At 47.0% G+C, this 14,607-nt stretch overlaps 2 protein-coding genes across 2 annotated transcripts; both read left to right on the forward strand.

Annotated features, from left to right (window-relative positions):
* Positions 1 to 412: 412 nt before the first annotated feature.
* Positions 413 to 10,436, forward strand: JR316_0007376 (G1/S-specific cyclin pas1; the record flags this gene model as incomplete). Its single annotated transcript, XM_047893119.1, has 20 exons — positions 413 to 439; positions 491 to 796; positions 854 to 1,182; positions 1,234 to 1,390; positions 1,443 to 1,626; positions 1,679 to 1,744; positions 1,800 to 2,911; positions 2,965 to 3,244; positions 3,307 to 3,778; positions 3,838 to 4,070; positions 4,132 to 4,737; positions 4,791 to 4,883; positions 5,089 to 5,165; positions 5,619 to 5,993; positions 6,050 to 6,340; positions 6,377 to 6,523; positions 6,584 to 8,309; positions 8,364 to 8,473; positions 8,951 to 9,056; positions 9,562 to 10,436. 20 exons carry the CDS (start codon positions 413 to 415, stop codon positions 10,434 to 10,436), a joined length of 7,572 nt encoding a protein of 2,523 aa, XP_047748401.1.
* A 244-nt stretch (positions 10,437 to 10,680) lies between these two features.
* Positions 10,681 to 11,231, forward strand: JR316_0007377 (uncharacterized protein; the record flags this gene model as incomplete). The annotated part of the gene is made up of 3 exons (XM_047893120.1): positions 10,681 to 10,992; positions 11,048 to 11,149; positions 11,202 to 11,231. 3 exons carry the CDS (start codon positions 10,681 to 10,683, stop codon positions 11,229 to 11,231), a joined length of 444 nt encoding a protein of 147 aa, XP_047748402.1.
* Between the last annotated feature and the right edge of the window lie 3,376 nt (positions 11,232 to 14,607).

Here is a 14,607-nt window from a genome sequence, read left to right on the forward strand (position 1 = left end):
TGATGTAAGGGGGCGTTTTTTTAACCAACTCGTGACTTCAGGACGGGAAACCTACCCTAAAGAATCGCTCCGGAAATAGCGTGTTTCCAACTTGATTGTTTTTCTTTCCGTTCGTCATAGCGTAGTACCCCTCCCCATAGATTTAACATACATTCTAATAAAATAGACATAGACAATACTCTAGACACTCTATAATAGTTTTCGTTCAGTTAAAATTCATCTAGTTGAAAATTTGAGACACCAGAAAAAAACACACAAAAAAAAGTAAGTACACAAAGAAATAGAATGCAGGGTGAGACATTGAAGTTTTGTAGTGCAAGCCCAGAAGATTTCCCCCGTTGCCCGACTCCAAGCTGAAGAAATTCTGGCGTTTCCCTTCGAAACGCAGGTCGTTCGTCAGACTCTGGAAAACATGTTGCCAGAGTCGCACCCACTCCGCGTAGGTCTTAATTGGATTGCCATTTATGGTACTAATATCAAGTTTCTGTAGAGGATGGTGGATTTCCTCCGACGATATGAGGACTTCACCTTTTTGAATTACGATGTTTCATCATCGAGCATGCGAGCGGCCATCAAGTATAGGCAAAGCTTGGCTGCCCTTCAGAACAGCATCGTAGAGACACCCTGCGTAACCTCGGCTACATGGGAGCAGGCGGGTAGCTTATTTGCAGCATACCGTCTACTCGATCTCGTAGCGTTGTGGCCAGCAGCCTTTGGACCATCGTTGCCGGTGACCGTGCCCCTGAATGAAATACAGGCCAGCACAGGAACTAAGGAAATATTTTCACGGTTCAAGGTATGCGATCATGAAGTCACTCAATGTTAATTCTTAATTTTCAAACAATTATTGTAGCTTGTAGATGACTTGAAGGACTGGCCGGCAATGCTCTGCTCTGCCAGGAAGCGCATCCTCAGAGCCGACTCTAAGTCGCACAGAAACATCAACACCCCTTCTATCAGTGACACGCCGTCATCCGCTTTCACCCAGGGCGGGCCCTCGGAATCAACGCTATTACTCTGTCTGGCGCGTAACCACTTCAAGGGTGTTGTGGGGAAAATAATCGGGAATGTGTACTGCGCCTCGCTACACTACCAAATCTTGTCAGGAATGCGCGGTATGAAGGACGATGAACACATTCTACCAGACATTCCAACGGACACGGCTACTCTTGCAAATCTCTAGTAAGTTTTCTTTCCTCTATTCATTGATACAATCTGCTCAACATACCCTAGTGCAAGCGGCCATCCTGATGCTGCGTTGTTCCTCTCAGAGGTCACGCCATCTCATTTAAAAATTCCTCTGCATGTCGCCCTTTTCATATCCCCCATCCTTCTTTTTGTGAATAAATCTTGGTATTCTAAGAAATGTGACCGGGAGCAGCTGCTTAAAGTAGGTGTATCCACATCCTCCCAGTTTAACTTGGATTAACGCACTCCTTTAGGCCTCAAAAGCGCTCGGTAATTGTCGCCCCCGTGTTCTGCGTGAAGTGGAGATGGAAATTTGGAAAATCATTGCAGCGCAAAATTGCGACATCCAGTCAGCCTTATATAAACTTGTTATCTCAGACTGCTGGATGGAATGCGAGCGGGTAATTGCACAAGATCCCGCATTTCACTTTTTCATATGTGTGTTCTACGTACTGTAACAAAATAACAATTTAAACTAATAATTGGCCAGCGTCAACGAGCAGCGCCGAGGTTACAGCAAATTCTAACCTAGCAAGGCGCAGCACTGAACCACACGGTAAGTTATAAGCAAAGTCTGCGTCAATTACATGATTTAAATCCGTTTAAAACAGCTCAACTTCAGACCGTTTCCCATCATGGTGAAAAAACCACCTGTGAAGGGTCCGACGCAGACGCGGAGGGTGACGATGATCACGAAGTGGACACGACGGAAATGGTCAGCATGGGTCAACGGGAGAACGGGGACAATACGGTCCCTACCTCAAATATACAGCCTCCGGAAGACACGTCTTCAGTGGCTGGCAAGGATGTCAGCATGGGTCAACAGGAGAACGGGGACAATACGGTCCCTACCTCAGATATACAGCCTCCGGAAGACACATCTTCGGTGGCTGGCAAGGATGTGCCCACGGACGAGCAACCTGGTTTGCCGCGGAGTGATGATATTGGATCTGGTCTACTTCAGACTGAGAATACTGGGCCCTCAACTGCAGGGGATTGTGAGATGAACGTCGATCCGGAGCAAGCTGATGTCGACCATCAAATGGAGGATGGTCCACATACCAATGGTCCAGAAAATTTGGGAGACGGCGGGGCTGGACAAGGAGCTGAAGGGTCTTCTGACGAGGCAAATCGTATGTCGGAAGTTCACGAGGGCGAAAAGCAGGGGCAAGACGGAGAACGACCCGACGAGGAGAACCGAATGTCAGAAGATGGTGAGGAGGAAAGGCCAGACGACAGTTCGTCGGACAATGAGACCGAGAAGCAGGGGCAAGGGGATGTTCCACCAGTCCAGGAGGACAGAATGTCGGTCGATGGAGAGGGGGTAGGCCCAGAGCAAAACAATGATTCCTCAGACATGGAGAGGAATACATTGGAAGACAGCCAAGGCGAAAAGGAGGGGGAGAACGCACCTCCTGCTCCTCTTATTTTGAGGATTCCTCCTGTTTCCCAGATAAACAGGAGCAAAAACACCACGGCTGACTCCTCTCAGAAAGGGAAAGGGAAGGGCCGGCAGGGCCTTTCCAAGCGGCCTCCCAAACGCAAGCCGACGCAGGCTACCGACACATTTGATTCGGACGACGACCTGTGTATTGATGTCGATCTGTACGACAGCAACACTACCCTTGATGTCGTCAGCACTCCGGAGAAGGTGTATGGCACCAAAGTTTGGTCCACCTACAACGGTCGTGGCCAACTTAAAAGTTTCTGCGTTGTTGCCCATGTAAGTCATTCTCAATATTGATTTTTTCGTCATTTATTTATTCTCCAAACAAGAGTCAAGCCGACGTGGATCGTGTTGAAAGGGTTCTGGAATTGGTCGAGAATGACTACGTCGATGGAGTTCCATTGCACATAGCACGTCCCGAAGAATCATGTTTTGCGGTATTCGACCGCAGCACCACGAAATCCATGTATCTGATGGAGTCTTTCTCTGAAAGGAACGTCGTCCTTATGTCTCCTTCTCAAGAGGAGTCTATTTCAACTTGCTCCGACGAGTTCTACAGCCAGGTACGTCGCCATATGGGTGATATGACGAGCACCAGGTCAATCCAAGGTGTGTTTCCTCTTCGATGTTTTGATTTTTCTTTCTGCGTCTCATGCTAATGGCCGTAACAGATATGTCGACCATGTCGTCTAACCCCATCGAGAGGATTAAGCGTGGGTCCCTCTCTCAGGTCATGGAAGCAGCGAGGATGAAAGGCAAAAGAGGAAAGATCCTCAATGCCCTCGACATCCCTTTACCTCATGCAGGCGCTCACTCTTTTGACTTGAGTACTGAGGCGGCTGCTCTTCGGGCTACATCTGGTAGCTGGAAGTATAGTACCCCCGTCCCATTTGGTGATATGTCGTGGGGACTCGTAGCTACAGAGGGGGCATTTTCAGATATCCATATCGATGCCAATGGTTTCTGTTCCTTCATCCAACCTCTTCATGGACTGAAGCTGTGGATTATCATGTATCCCAGACGGTTGGATGTTGACCTTTCTTCTGACCGCCGTGTATTTCTGGGAGACAAGCTGGATTACGGGGAAACGCACCACCAAGACTGGATTTACGAGGCGATTGTTCTCGATAACCAGTCAGAACTGTATGTGATTTTTGAATGTCCTACCCATTTGATTATATTGACGCTACTTTGAAAAACAGCTTCATGAGACCGAATACTCTACATATGGCGTATTCTATCTCCTCAGTGGTTTGCCGTGGCGGACATTTTTACTCCTCCACTTCCTTCGAAGAAACCCTGACAGGAATCATTCACTGTTTTACCGCTGGATACAGGGCAACGAATACGAATCATTCAACGTCCCGATTTTTCCTGCAGCAAACCATACATTGGTTCTACAAGGTTTTGGTTGAAGGTGACAGCGACCCAGAAGGTATGAGGTTTTTTACCGTTTCCTACAAGATATCTGATTCTTTTCTTCTATTTTCTCTCAGATTTTTATGAAATGTACCATGTCCCATTCTACAGTACGCAGTCCGGATACTCGAGCTTGATAGCTCTGTGCGTGTGCATGATCTTGGCAAATGCGCTCGACTACGAGACCTATCGAAATCCCGATCAGATGTTCTCCACCAAGACTTCGGCACAGTTAGACGCATGGATGCGGTGGGATACCAACAGCCTGAGCAACGAAGAGCGCAAGGCGTGCATCTTTGCCCGTGGCGAAGCCTTGGCTATTCTAGAGTGGCTATGTCATCGCACGAAGTCCATCCACTACATGATTGAGACGGACAAAAACAAGGATGCACAAAATATCATGGCGACAGAAAAGTTCCATGAAATGATACTTTGCCGCTATGCCCGTATGATTCTAGCCTACGACGCAGAAGCCAAACATAACAACATTGGTGGTGCCCCTTGCTGTACCGACACCAGTTTGCTTTTTGTCCAGCTTCAGGGCGTCTGCAGCGGAGAATTGAACAAGGTTATATGTCGCAGTATCGACCAGCTTCCTCGTTCCTCGGTCCCAAAGATGCTCAAGTTACCCGTAATCACTCTCATTGACTGTGATGCCTGTGCGGATTCCTCAACGCAATTGAGTAGGTGGACCAGTGTCTGCCTTTGGATATTCACTAACCACGTCACAAACTAGGAACTCCCAAGGAGATTCTGGAACTTGGTACGAGTGTGAGGGATAAACTGTATCTGGATGGCATGAAAGTCAAGCTGGAGAGCACAAATCTGAGTACGTGTGTTCGATTATGCCTTTACGTCGCAAATGCTTATCTCTTCATCAGAATCAGAGTCTGTTCCGCCTTCTAAACGACGGCGACTTTGATATTGTACAACACATTGACACACATCTTGATTTACATACATGCCATGTTTTATTTAGTACTGAAAGGCGTGTATGTCCTGTAACATAATGACGATTGTTTTATTATCTGTAGTTGTGTGCTGCTCGTATCGCCAGACCAATACGCAAATTCTCGCTGGGATGAAAGCTTCTGGCTTTACTGTAACTGCTGTGCGTTTGAATTTATCATCAAGGTCAATGAAATCAACTAACTTACGTTTGTTGATGCTTCTTCCACCCACTTCAAAAAATGTGTTAGTGTCTTTGTTCTGGTGCGTATATACAGTAAAGCTCTTCCGAAGCCCTCCTTGGATTGTACTACGGATTGGTTGAATACTAACCCATGTGAAATTTGTTTGTATTAACGGAGACATAATCAGATAACATTTATAGACCCACTGCACGTTACTGAACATTACATTATCAGTTTTTTTTTCGTATCTTCGCTTTTGTATGAGTCGTTGTTTCAACATGGGAAAGGGCAAGGGCAAGAGAACTCAGGAAATCTGTGTGCGTTGTCCTCGATGCAACAAGCCATTCGCTAAGCATGCAGATGTCCAAAATCACATCAATCAACCAAAATCGGCATGTCGTTTTCAATATGAGAACGTTATGCATTTTCAGTCCAATCGTTCAAGCTCTACATCTAGATCAGCAACCCCCGTATCTCGAGACCCTTCTCCCGAAATTGGTAATTTTATGGAAGTGGACTATATCGACAATTTTCTTGGCGCGTCATCAGAGATGGAAGATGACCCACCCCCCAAGGCATCAAAATACAACTATCCGTACGTGAAGGAGGATTATAACGGGGCTGGAAGAGCATTTGGAACAGGCCTTACATTCATGGATCAGCTCAAACAGGATCAATTCGAACCCCAGCGGGCGGAAAATTTGTACTATCCTTTTGCCTCGAAAGATGAATGGGAGCTCTCCCTGTTCCTACTTCGCTCTGACATGAGCGTAGGAATGCTGAATGATTTTTTGAAACTTGAACTGGTAATTGAGCGTACATTCCCATCATTATTTATTTCAGCTGAGTCGATCCCGTATAGATAAAAAAACTCAACTTGTCCTACAAGTCGGCAAAAGATCTACGCAACCGGGCAGAGATCCTTCCCTCTGGTCCGCAGTGGAAGAGTCAAACGATCATACCAGAAATACCAAGCAAAAATCAGCTAACGCTTTTTTACCGCGATGGATTGGAATGTATCAAGGCGCTTCTCATCAGTCCCTTGCTCCAAGATAGCATGCACTTTAGCCCATTCAAGCTCTTCGACAAGTGCAACGAGATGATGCGGGTATACACTGAGTGGTTTAGCGGTGACATTGCGCATTTTATGCAGGTTAGTAGCAATGCCTTTGTCCAAGTTTGACGACAGTATAACAAGGTTCCCAAGGACCAGCTCCCAAAAGGAGCAACACTTGTACCTCCTATTATTTCCACGGATAAAACCAACATTTCCAACATGACCGGAGGCCGTGTCGCCTACCCTGGCCTTATCAGCATTGCCAACATAATGATGAACGTTAGAAACAAATCGTCAAATCATTTATTCCTTCTTTTTGTTCTTCTTCCCATACCAAAGTTTCTTCATCGCTCCAAAGCTGTGAATGGGATGATGGCAGCACGGCTATATCACCAGTGCATGGACATTGCTCTAGAATCGGTCAAACAAACTGCGAGGGTGGGAACCACCATGGCAGATGCATTGGGGAATAATCGTTTCTGCTTTACACCGCTTGCTGCCCTTATCGTTGATACTCCAGAATCTGCTCTGGCGGCTTGCGTCGCAGGATCCACATCCTCTGTGACGTTGGCACAATACGAGACGTTTGGGGATTCCTTTCGCCACCCTTCCCGAACTGCAGATCATACAATCAACACCATCATGGCCATCAACAATGTTAAGCCCCCTAATCATCTCGAACCATATCTAAAAGAAAGCAAAAAGCACCGTCTCAATGGGGTTCACCTACCGTTTTGGAGAGATTGGCCCTTGTCTGATCCTTCTGCATTCCTTACGCCTGAACCCCTTCATCACTGGCACAAGATGTTCTGGGATCATGATGCAAAATGGTGCATTGCTGCAGTCGGAGGTTCCGAATTGGATTTTCGATTTTCGATTTTACAGCACCGCACTGGTTTCCGACACTTCAAGGAAGGGATTTCTTCCTTGAAACAAGTGACCGGTAGGGAACATCGGGACGTTCAGCGATGCATTGTTGCTCTCATTGCAGACACAGTCAGTACACCCTTTATCTTAGCCATCCGGTCTCTGATGGACTTTCGGTATCTCGCACAATCTCAAACAATCTCCGAGGCAATGTGTCTCAGAATTGAGCAGGCACTGCAAGATTTCCATGCCAATAAACAAGCCATCCTTGACGCGGGAGCACGTCGAGGTAAAAAAAACAACCCAATTGATAATTTCTATATTCCAAAACTCGAGTTTTTGCAAAGTGTAGTACACGCAATTAGACTAAATGGATGTGCAATCCAATGGTCTGCAGACACGACAGAGCATGCACATATCGAGGTGGTCAAAGCCCCTTCCAGTTCCAGCAATAATCAAAGATACGAGCCTCAAGTTTGTCGATACCTTGATCGTCGTGACAAATTGCGCAATTTCGATTTGTTTACAGCTATACGAGAAATGAGGATCGATTTTCGGGCTATACACTCTGCAACAATTACGGATGAGGAGGAGCAGGAGGAGGGGGATGAGGGGGAGGAAAACGGCGAGGTTGTGATGGACACAACGTCAGAACTTCTTTCAACAATCATGCCGATGACAACCTTTCAATCAGCAAAGTCCAATCGCATTGTGGATTACTTCTACAAAGCTAGTCTCTATGAGCGTGGCGTATTGGAAGGCCCAGTCCCCTACAGAACATTTTCTTGCAGCAAAAACGTTGTTGCCCATTTATCTAGGGATGCTAGTTCCAAAAGATTGCATATCGACGAGGTTGCGAGCATTTTTAAAATTCCCGACCTACGACCAGCAATTGCCGATTATGTGTCACTCATCAATAAGGAATCAAATCCGAGACACACCAATTCTCGAGGTTATCACATCAAGGGGATAACTGGCAGGCGTGTTTCTCCTCCCGGTTGTCCGTTGCCGTATTCAAAACTTGAGGTATGGCATAAGGTCCGTATACAGTCGACTGCGTACCAATACCCTCATGAGATCCTGGAGGCAGTCACACTTAATGCATATCCGCCATCTAACAAACATCCTTTTGGATACTTCGATTCAGCAATCATAAACGTGGATGAATCTGAGGAGTGGCCTCGCAGCGGGCTTCAAGGTAGTACTTCTTGGTGACTTTTTTCCGAACCCCGTTGACCAGCCAATATTGTAGGCCATTCTGTCGTCGACATTCGTATTATTTTTCGCATTGTCGGAGAGACACCCAGTACTGTGTCTCCCGATATTACTGGAAGATTTCTCGCATACGTCCAACGTTTTGAGGTTTTAAATCAGCCACAGTCTCTAGGTTCTGCGATCCGTGGACCTTACCCAGAGCCAATAACCGGCATGTATAAATTAAAACGAAGTCAACGTACAGATAACACCATTATGGGTGGAATTTTACCATTGAATCAAATACGCTCCCTGGTTGATCTGGTCCCTCAGATGGGCGAGAAGGCAAGGCGAAGCCTTACTACACATAACAGTCATTCCACTAGCACCGAGTTCCGATTAAACAAATATTTTGACAAAGAACTCTATTTGGCCCTGTCATCATAACATATCCACCTCAGGAAACCCACAAAGTTTTCAATCCCTAATGCACATTGCCACTCAAATTATCACCCAACACGCCGGCCTCGTTGTACACAAAGACGACTCGGATCAATATCAACAGCCGCTTCTCACCAGTCCCGCTTTCTCACACTGTATCATCGTCACCTACTGCATATCCCTCCATCCATCTCATCTCTGCAGAATCAAGTCGTTCTCGCTCATCTTCCGCTCACCACCGCCCAAACTCCAAAGGATTCTTCCCAGAGTGCCTCTTCCTCTAAACAAAAATTCGCCTCCAGTCTTGTCGGTCCGTCCTGTCCTCAATTAGCGCCCATCTTGCCGGAGATACTCACTTTATTTTTTCAATTCCATTGCAGATTAAGCTGTCAGCACCTTATCTGAGATCTGGCGCCCTCAAGACATTCCCTCCCTATTTCTACCCACTGAAGTCCTTTGAGGATTGAGGACATCTGGAAACATACTGCAGACAGCACTATGTTATCTCGAAGCCATTCGTCCCAAGGTTCCCAAAATTTGCAAGAGGAAAGCATTGGCCTCTCTCCCACAATCCATACCTGCCATGCCTCTGTATCATTACCTACTGAATACCCCTCCATCCGTCTCATTTCTGCAGAATCAAGTCGTTCTCACTCATCTATTCCACCCACCACTGCGCAAATTCCAAAGGATTCTTCCCAGAGCGCCTCTTCTTCTAAACAAAAATTTTTTTCAAGGCTTGCCGGTCCGTCCTGTCCTCAATTAGCGCCCACCTTGCCAGAGATACTCACTTTATTTTTTAAATTCCATTGCAGATCAAGCTGTCAGCACCTTGTCCGAGATCTGGCACCCTCAGGATATTCCTTCCGTGTTCCTACCCCCCGCCAAAGTAGGGGGTAGCTCTTTTCCTCCTACTCATTCCCGTCCAACTTCCAAGCAGATCTCTTCCGATTTGCAATCCATAGCGTCTCATACACATCCAATACATCCACACAACAGTCATCCCTCCGTATCCGGCCATAACCCTTCCCCGACCCTCTTGCTTGCCTCGGGCACCAAATCCGATCAGATATTACCCCTCAAGTCTTTTGTTTATAAAGTCCTTCGCCACTCAAGGACATCTAAAAACGTACTGCAGATAGCACTATGTTATCTAGAATCCATTCGTCCCAAGGTCCCACAGATTTTGCAAGAGGAAAACATTGGCATTCGCTCTTATGCTCAGCCCAAAAGCAGTATTCAGAAAGCTACCCCAGAAGAGCTGGCGATGGATGCTGAGCTTACTGCTCTTGAGAACTCCAGCAAGATCAACATCATCAATAATTTCATTGACAATTCTATGCAAACATTCCGTGTTGCCGATTCTGGTTCACAAGATCTGGCTGAATCGTGCATCTATCCACAAGACTCTCTGTCCAGCGTAGATGTGCAGGTCTCAACGGCTCCTCTTTCCACCACCCTTTCTTTGCCATCTCCCCTCCTGTGTCCCCGTAGAGCCTTTCTGGCATCCCTCATCCTGGCCTCCAAATTTTCACAAGAAAAGTGTTATTCTAACCGTGCTTGGGCAAGGTTATCTGGTCTCCCACCTCGTGAAATTGGTCGCTGCGAACGTGCCCTCGCACAAGCCTTGCAATGGCGACTCTGGGTCGGCAAATGCGCCTTTGGTGAGAGTGCTGCAACTGCCACATAGTCTCAATAAGTTTCAACTTTCACGACCGCGCCATGTAGTACGCATTCTCAATAATCACTCTTTTGCTTGCCACCACTACGCGCGCTCCTCCCGCATTCAGTTAGATAGGCATCTTCTTAGACTAGCCTAGAAAAATCTATAGAACTTTGTTTTACGTATACAGAACCCCTGAAGAATTTTTATACCCGCGAAGTTTGTTTTCAGCTTGAATTCCAACTACGACAAAGTGAGCGTATCACACACCATGCAAATCATCAGCTATGAGGAAATTTTACGAATCGAAGCAGAAGTATTGGCCCCTACTTTCCCAGATCTAATACATCCTACAACTTTCCCAGAGGCCGCCTCACTTGCTTCTCAAAGACAGCAATACGACTTGGAAATGGCTCAGTTAGTTGAGCAGACCCAAAAAATGGTCCTTTTGACCGAGAACAGGCTGATACTGGCCATCCTGGCCCTTTTCAACGAAATTAACTGGACCACCCTGGACCCAAGGTTACTATCGTTGGCTAAAGCCAAGATTACCGAGGGTGACCAGTGGCTCAAAGCACGAGCCGTGAGTTTTCTGTTTCTTCAAGTTTCAAGTTGATACTCTTGCTTAAGATAACTAGGAGGAGACACTTCGGGATGCAGACTCAGGCAGCCCCGAGCACATATTGACCCAAGGGATGTCCATTATAGCCAACGGCCAGATTCATATTCGAACGGTAGAGGTGAGTCACAGTGATAACTACTTTGTTTCTACACTTTCTTAGTAATGGGCAGGATCTCATACGAGAATGTCAGGATCATTAATAGGGTCAAGATACTACATTGTAAATAGACACTTAATTGCCTTTAAAAATGTACATTTTATTGCTTGATATGATTGAAGAGCTTTACTGAGACCAATCACATTGGACATCAAACTCTCCTAAGTCTGGAATCGTACATAGAGATAGCTAGGAAAATCCAAAGCTCGCAGTAGTAATGTTGGAATGCTACAGAGCTCAACGGAGCATCCCGCCGATGACACATGACGCTATACTGTCTACAGCCCACTTTGATGCTACATCCGGTTGGCAGGACAATACGTTGAGTTACCTCCGAAAATCCGGATTTACTGATGCATACATGTTATCCGCGTTGTCTGGACTTTATGCCGTGTCTGCGAGCGATGTATGTGCACTAGAAGGAATAGATCTAAGGTAAAGGTGTTAAATATTACCTGCACATGTTTTGAACAAGACCAGAAATCGAGTGGTGAAGAATGAAGGTGATACGTACATTGATATTACAGTTGCATTCACCAAGTATTACCGGCATTGCACATGGTGTGCCATTGAAATACATGGTCGTATATCTGCTCTATAGTGTAGTCGAGTATACGAAGCACCACCAAAGTTGATCTCCGACTCACCAAACGTGTGTTTGTATAATCTCGATTCTAACATTTCTCCATCCCCCATTCGCCCTAGCACTCGTTTCCAAACGTTTGCTTCGGTTCCGGGTGTCTGATATATTCCCATCAGACCTAAACATTGTTACAACACCTGTCAGTAGAGATGTAACTGAGAACCAACGAAAAAACAAACGAAATTTGTTTGAATGCGAGGGGGACCTGGACAGCGGATCTACATGGAGAACGGCGCTTGTCGTCGTAATTCAGGTGTGGTGCGCATTTGAAACATTCGAGCGTTACGATACCTTGAACATTATCGTTCATGGGAGAGGCTGGAGCCGAGTGAAGTCGAAATTGGATCGACGCTTGTATTCGAAGTATAATGCACAATAGACAAATCGTAGAATACACGCAATTGGAATTATCCAGGTAATTGGGTGGACCAGGAACAATTATCGCCACCTAGTATACCATAGCGAAGACGGTTTGTTATTCCAGAATATCAACCCAACCTCAAATCATCAACATACCTGTGCAAATACGACATGCTCCTCCTCCCCCAATACATCCATTTTCCGCGCTCAAAACGCTTGTTCCTCACGCGGACCTGAGTTCCTTGCATCACGGAGTTACATATGGACGCATCACAGCATGCTGGAATGAAAAGTAGACTGTTGAATATTGAAGACGCACCACAATTGCAGGTGCCGTATGGTGCGATTAGGATGATCGCCCCGGGTTGTCTATGTTTCCAGGGCAAATATCGGCACGTAAAGTGTTTAGTTTGATGTGAGAATGCCCAGAGATACTCTGAGCGAGCGATGGAGTGGATAACATAGCCCGGCAGAGACAGAGATTGACAGTTTAAAGCTCATGTAGCCATTAATCCGAGTTCCATAGCAGCAAAACATATGATTTTCAAGGCAAATCCACAAAGCAGCAGCAGCAGCACAGAACAGATAGATCCCATAGAGCTAACCATCCATAGCAAAGCAATTCAAATCTCGAATCTCGAAATCTAACAAACAGGGAACGGGGAGATGCAAGTCGAATGAAAGACGAACCACACATGTTGCGCAACCTCTCGCTTAGCGCCCGCTTGTCTCGTTCGCGTCTTTCCCCTTTCAAACATGGGCGTCACGTTTGCGTTTTCAACATACACACGAATGCGGATATACATGCCAGCAGAGAGAGGTACGGAATTGTATAAAAGGAGGGGTGAGAGCTGACCGGATTTCCTCATCCCCCTCTCCCATTCGCACTCTGCCTCCAGCTCCCTTGTCCGCTCTCTTCTCTCGACGCTTTTGGTGAGTTTGTACACCATTTCCCGTTGTTCAGGACTGACGCAGTCGTACAGGGAAGGCTATGAGGTACCAAGGTAAGTACCTTGTCACTGGTGTACACACTATCACTCACCTAGGCCGATCAACGCGTCCAGAGTGTTCTCCCAGCGATAGCCCATCCAACTTGAAGGCACGGTAAGCGGTTTGCATCCTGATTGTTCAGAATTCCAGTGCTGACCTCTTTACTCCTGCGTCGTGATTGGATCCCCGTAGCCCCTCGAGAGTGGTCTTGCCGGGTGAGGTACTCGCAGGCTTGCGCAGTATACCAGCAGCTCCTAAAACGCGCCGTCGCTGCGATTTGACCGCCCAACAATGCCCCCGCGTTCCTTCATGCTGCCCCGCCTTGAAACACAAGCATGTCAAAGGCCATACAAAGTGTTAGTGTGCTCGACAACCCCATTTTGATGCTGTACTCACCAATGTCATGCACAACTAGAAAACATGGTACTGACGCACCTTGTCAGCACATCCACCATTGACGACGGTCCTTGTGACCCCCACAAGAACCGCCAACGCCACCTTGCTCCCCGAGCACAATCTTGATGCGGCATTGTCGTGTTGGGCAGCATCCAATGTACGTGCACCAGCAGATTACATAGCAGTAGCGTGCAACTGATGCTATGCAAGCGTGACAGCGCTATCCCATGTTGGAATGGACCTTTCCGTTCTCAACACTGTTCTGGATGACCGGCATGTTGGATGATGCAGACCGAGAGGCGGGAGATAGGTCACTGTTCTTGATGACCGGCCAATGACACGATGGAGGGTGCAGACGGAGATGCGGGAGAGACAGGTATGTGAGTGAATTGTGATGACCATGCGCATGTTGCTTACCCTGTGCAGAACATTCCCCTCGAGTCATGGTTCTGGACAGTAACAACGACCTTGCGAGAGTGCCGTCAGAACCCGTGCTCGAGTGGCGGCCCTTGAATCAATCCGACAGCTGTGTTGAGGCCAATTTGTGGTGTATCTAGCAGTGACAACAGACCTCCAGAGTGTCGTCAGAACCCGCGCTCGAGTGTTGACCATCTTGTCAGCCCGAAAGGTGTGTGGTGGTGAGTGTGTTGAGTCCAGGTTTTGGTGAGTGACCTCAACGACACGGTAAGCAGACCAAGCCCATATATGCGATCAATGTGACTAACGTACCTGTCCTCTTGTCAACAGTTGTGCTGATAGAATGTGGCAAGATATATGTGAGTTTGACGGGATTGTGGCGGACGCAGAATGGCAAAGCGAAGACGGATGGAATGAGGACAGAGAGCGGGAGTATGAGAAAGGCACGAGTGAGTGGAGGGATACATGCCAGCGAGGATGACTGTTGTGCACGGCGCGATGGGAGGGACAAGCAAGACAAAGGGATGGGAGTATCAGTAGTTCACTAATACACGGCTTCGTCGGTCGCCTTGCAATCTTTGAGTTTGATGGGCATTATCCGCCGCCTAAACTG

Source organism: Psilocybe cubensis, chromosome 6 (genome assembly GCF_017499595.1).
Source record: "Psilocybe cubensis strain MGC-MH-2018 chromosome 6, whole genome shotgun sequence".
NCBI classification, from domain to species: Eukaryota; Fungi; Basidiomycota; class Agaricomycetes; order Agaricales; family Agrocybaceae; genus Psilocybe; species Psilocybe cubensis.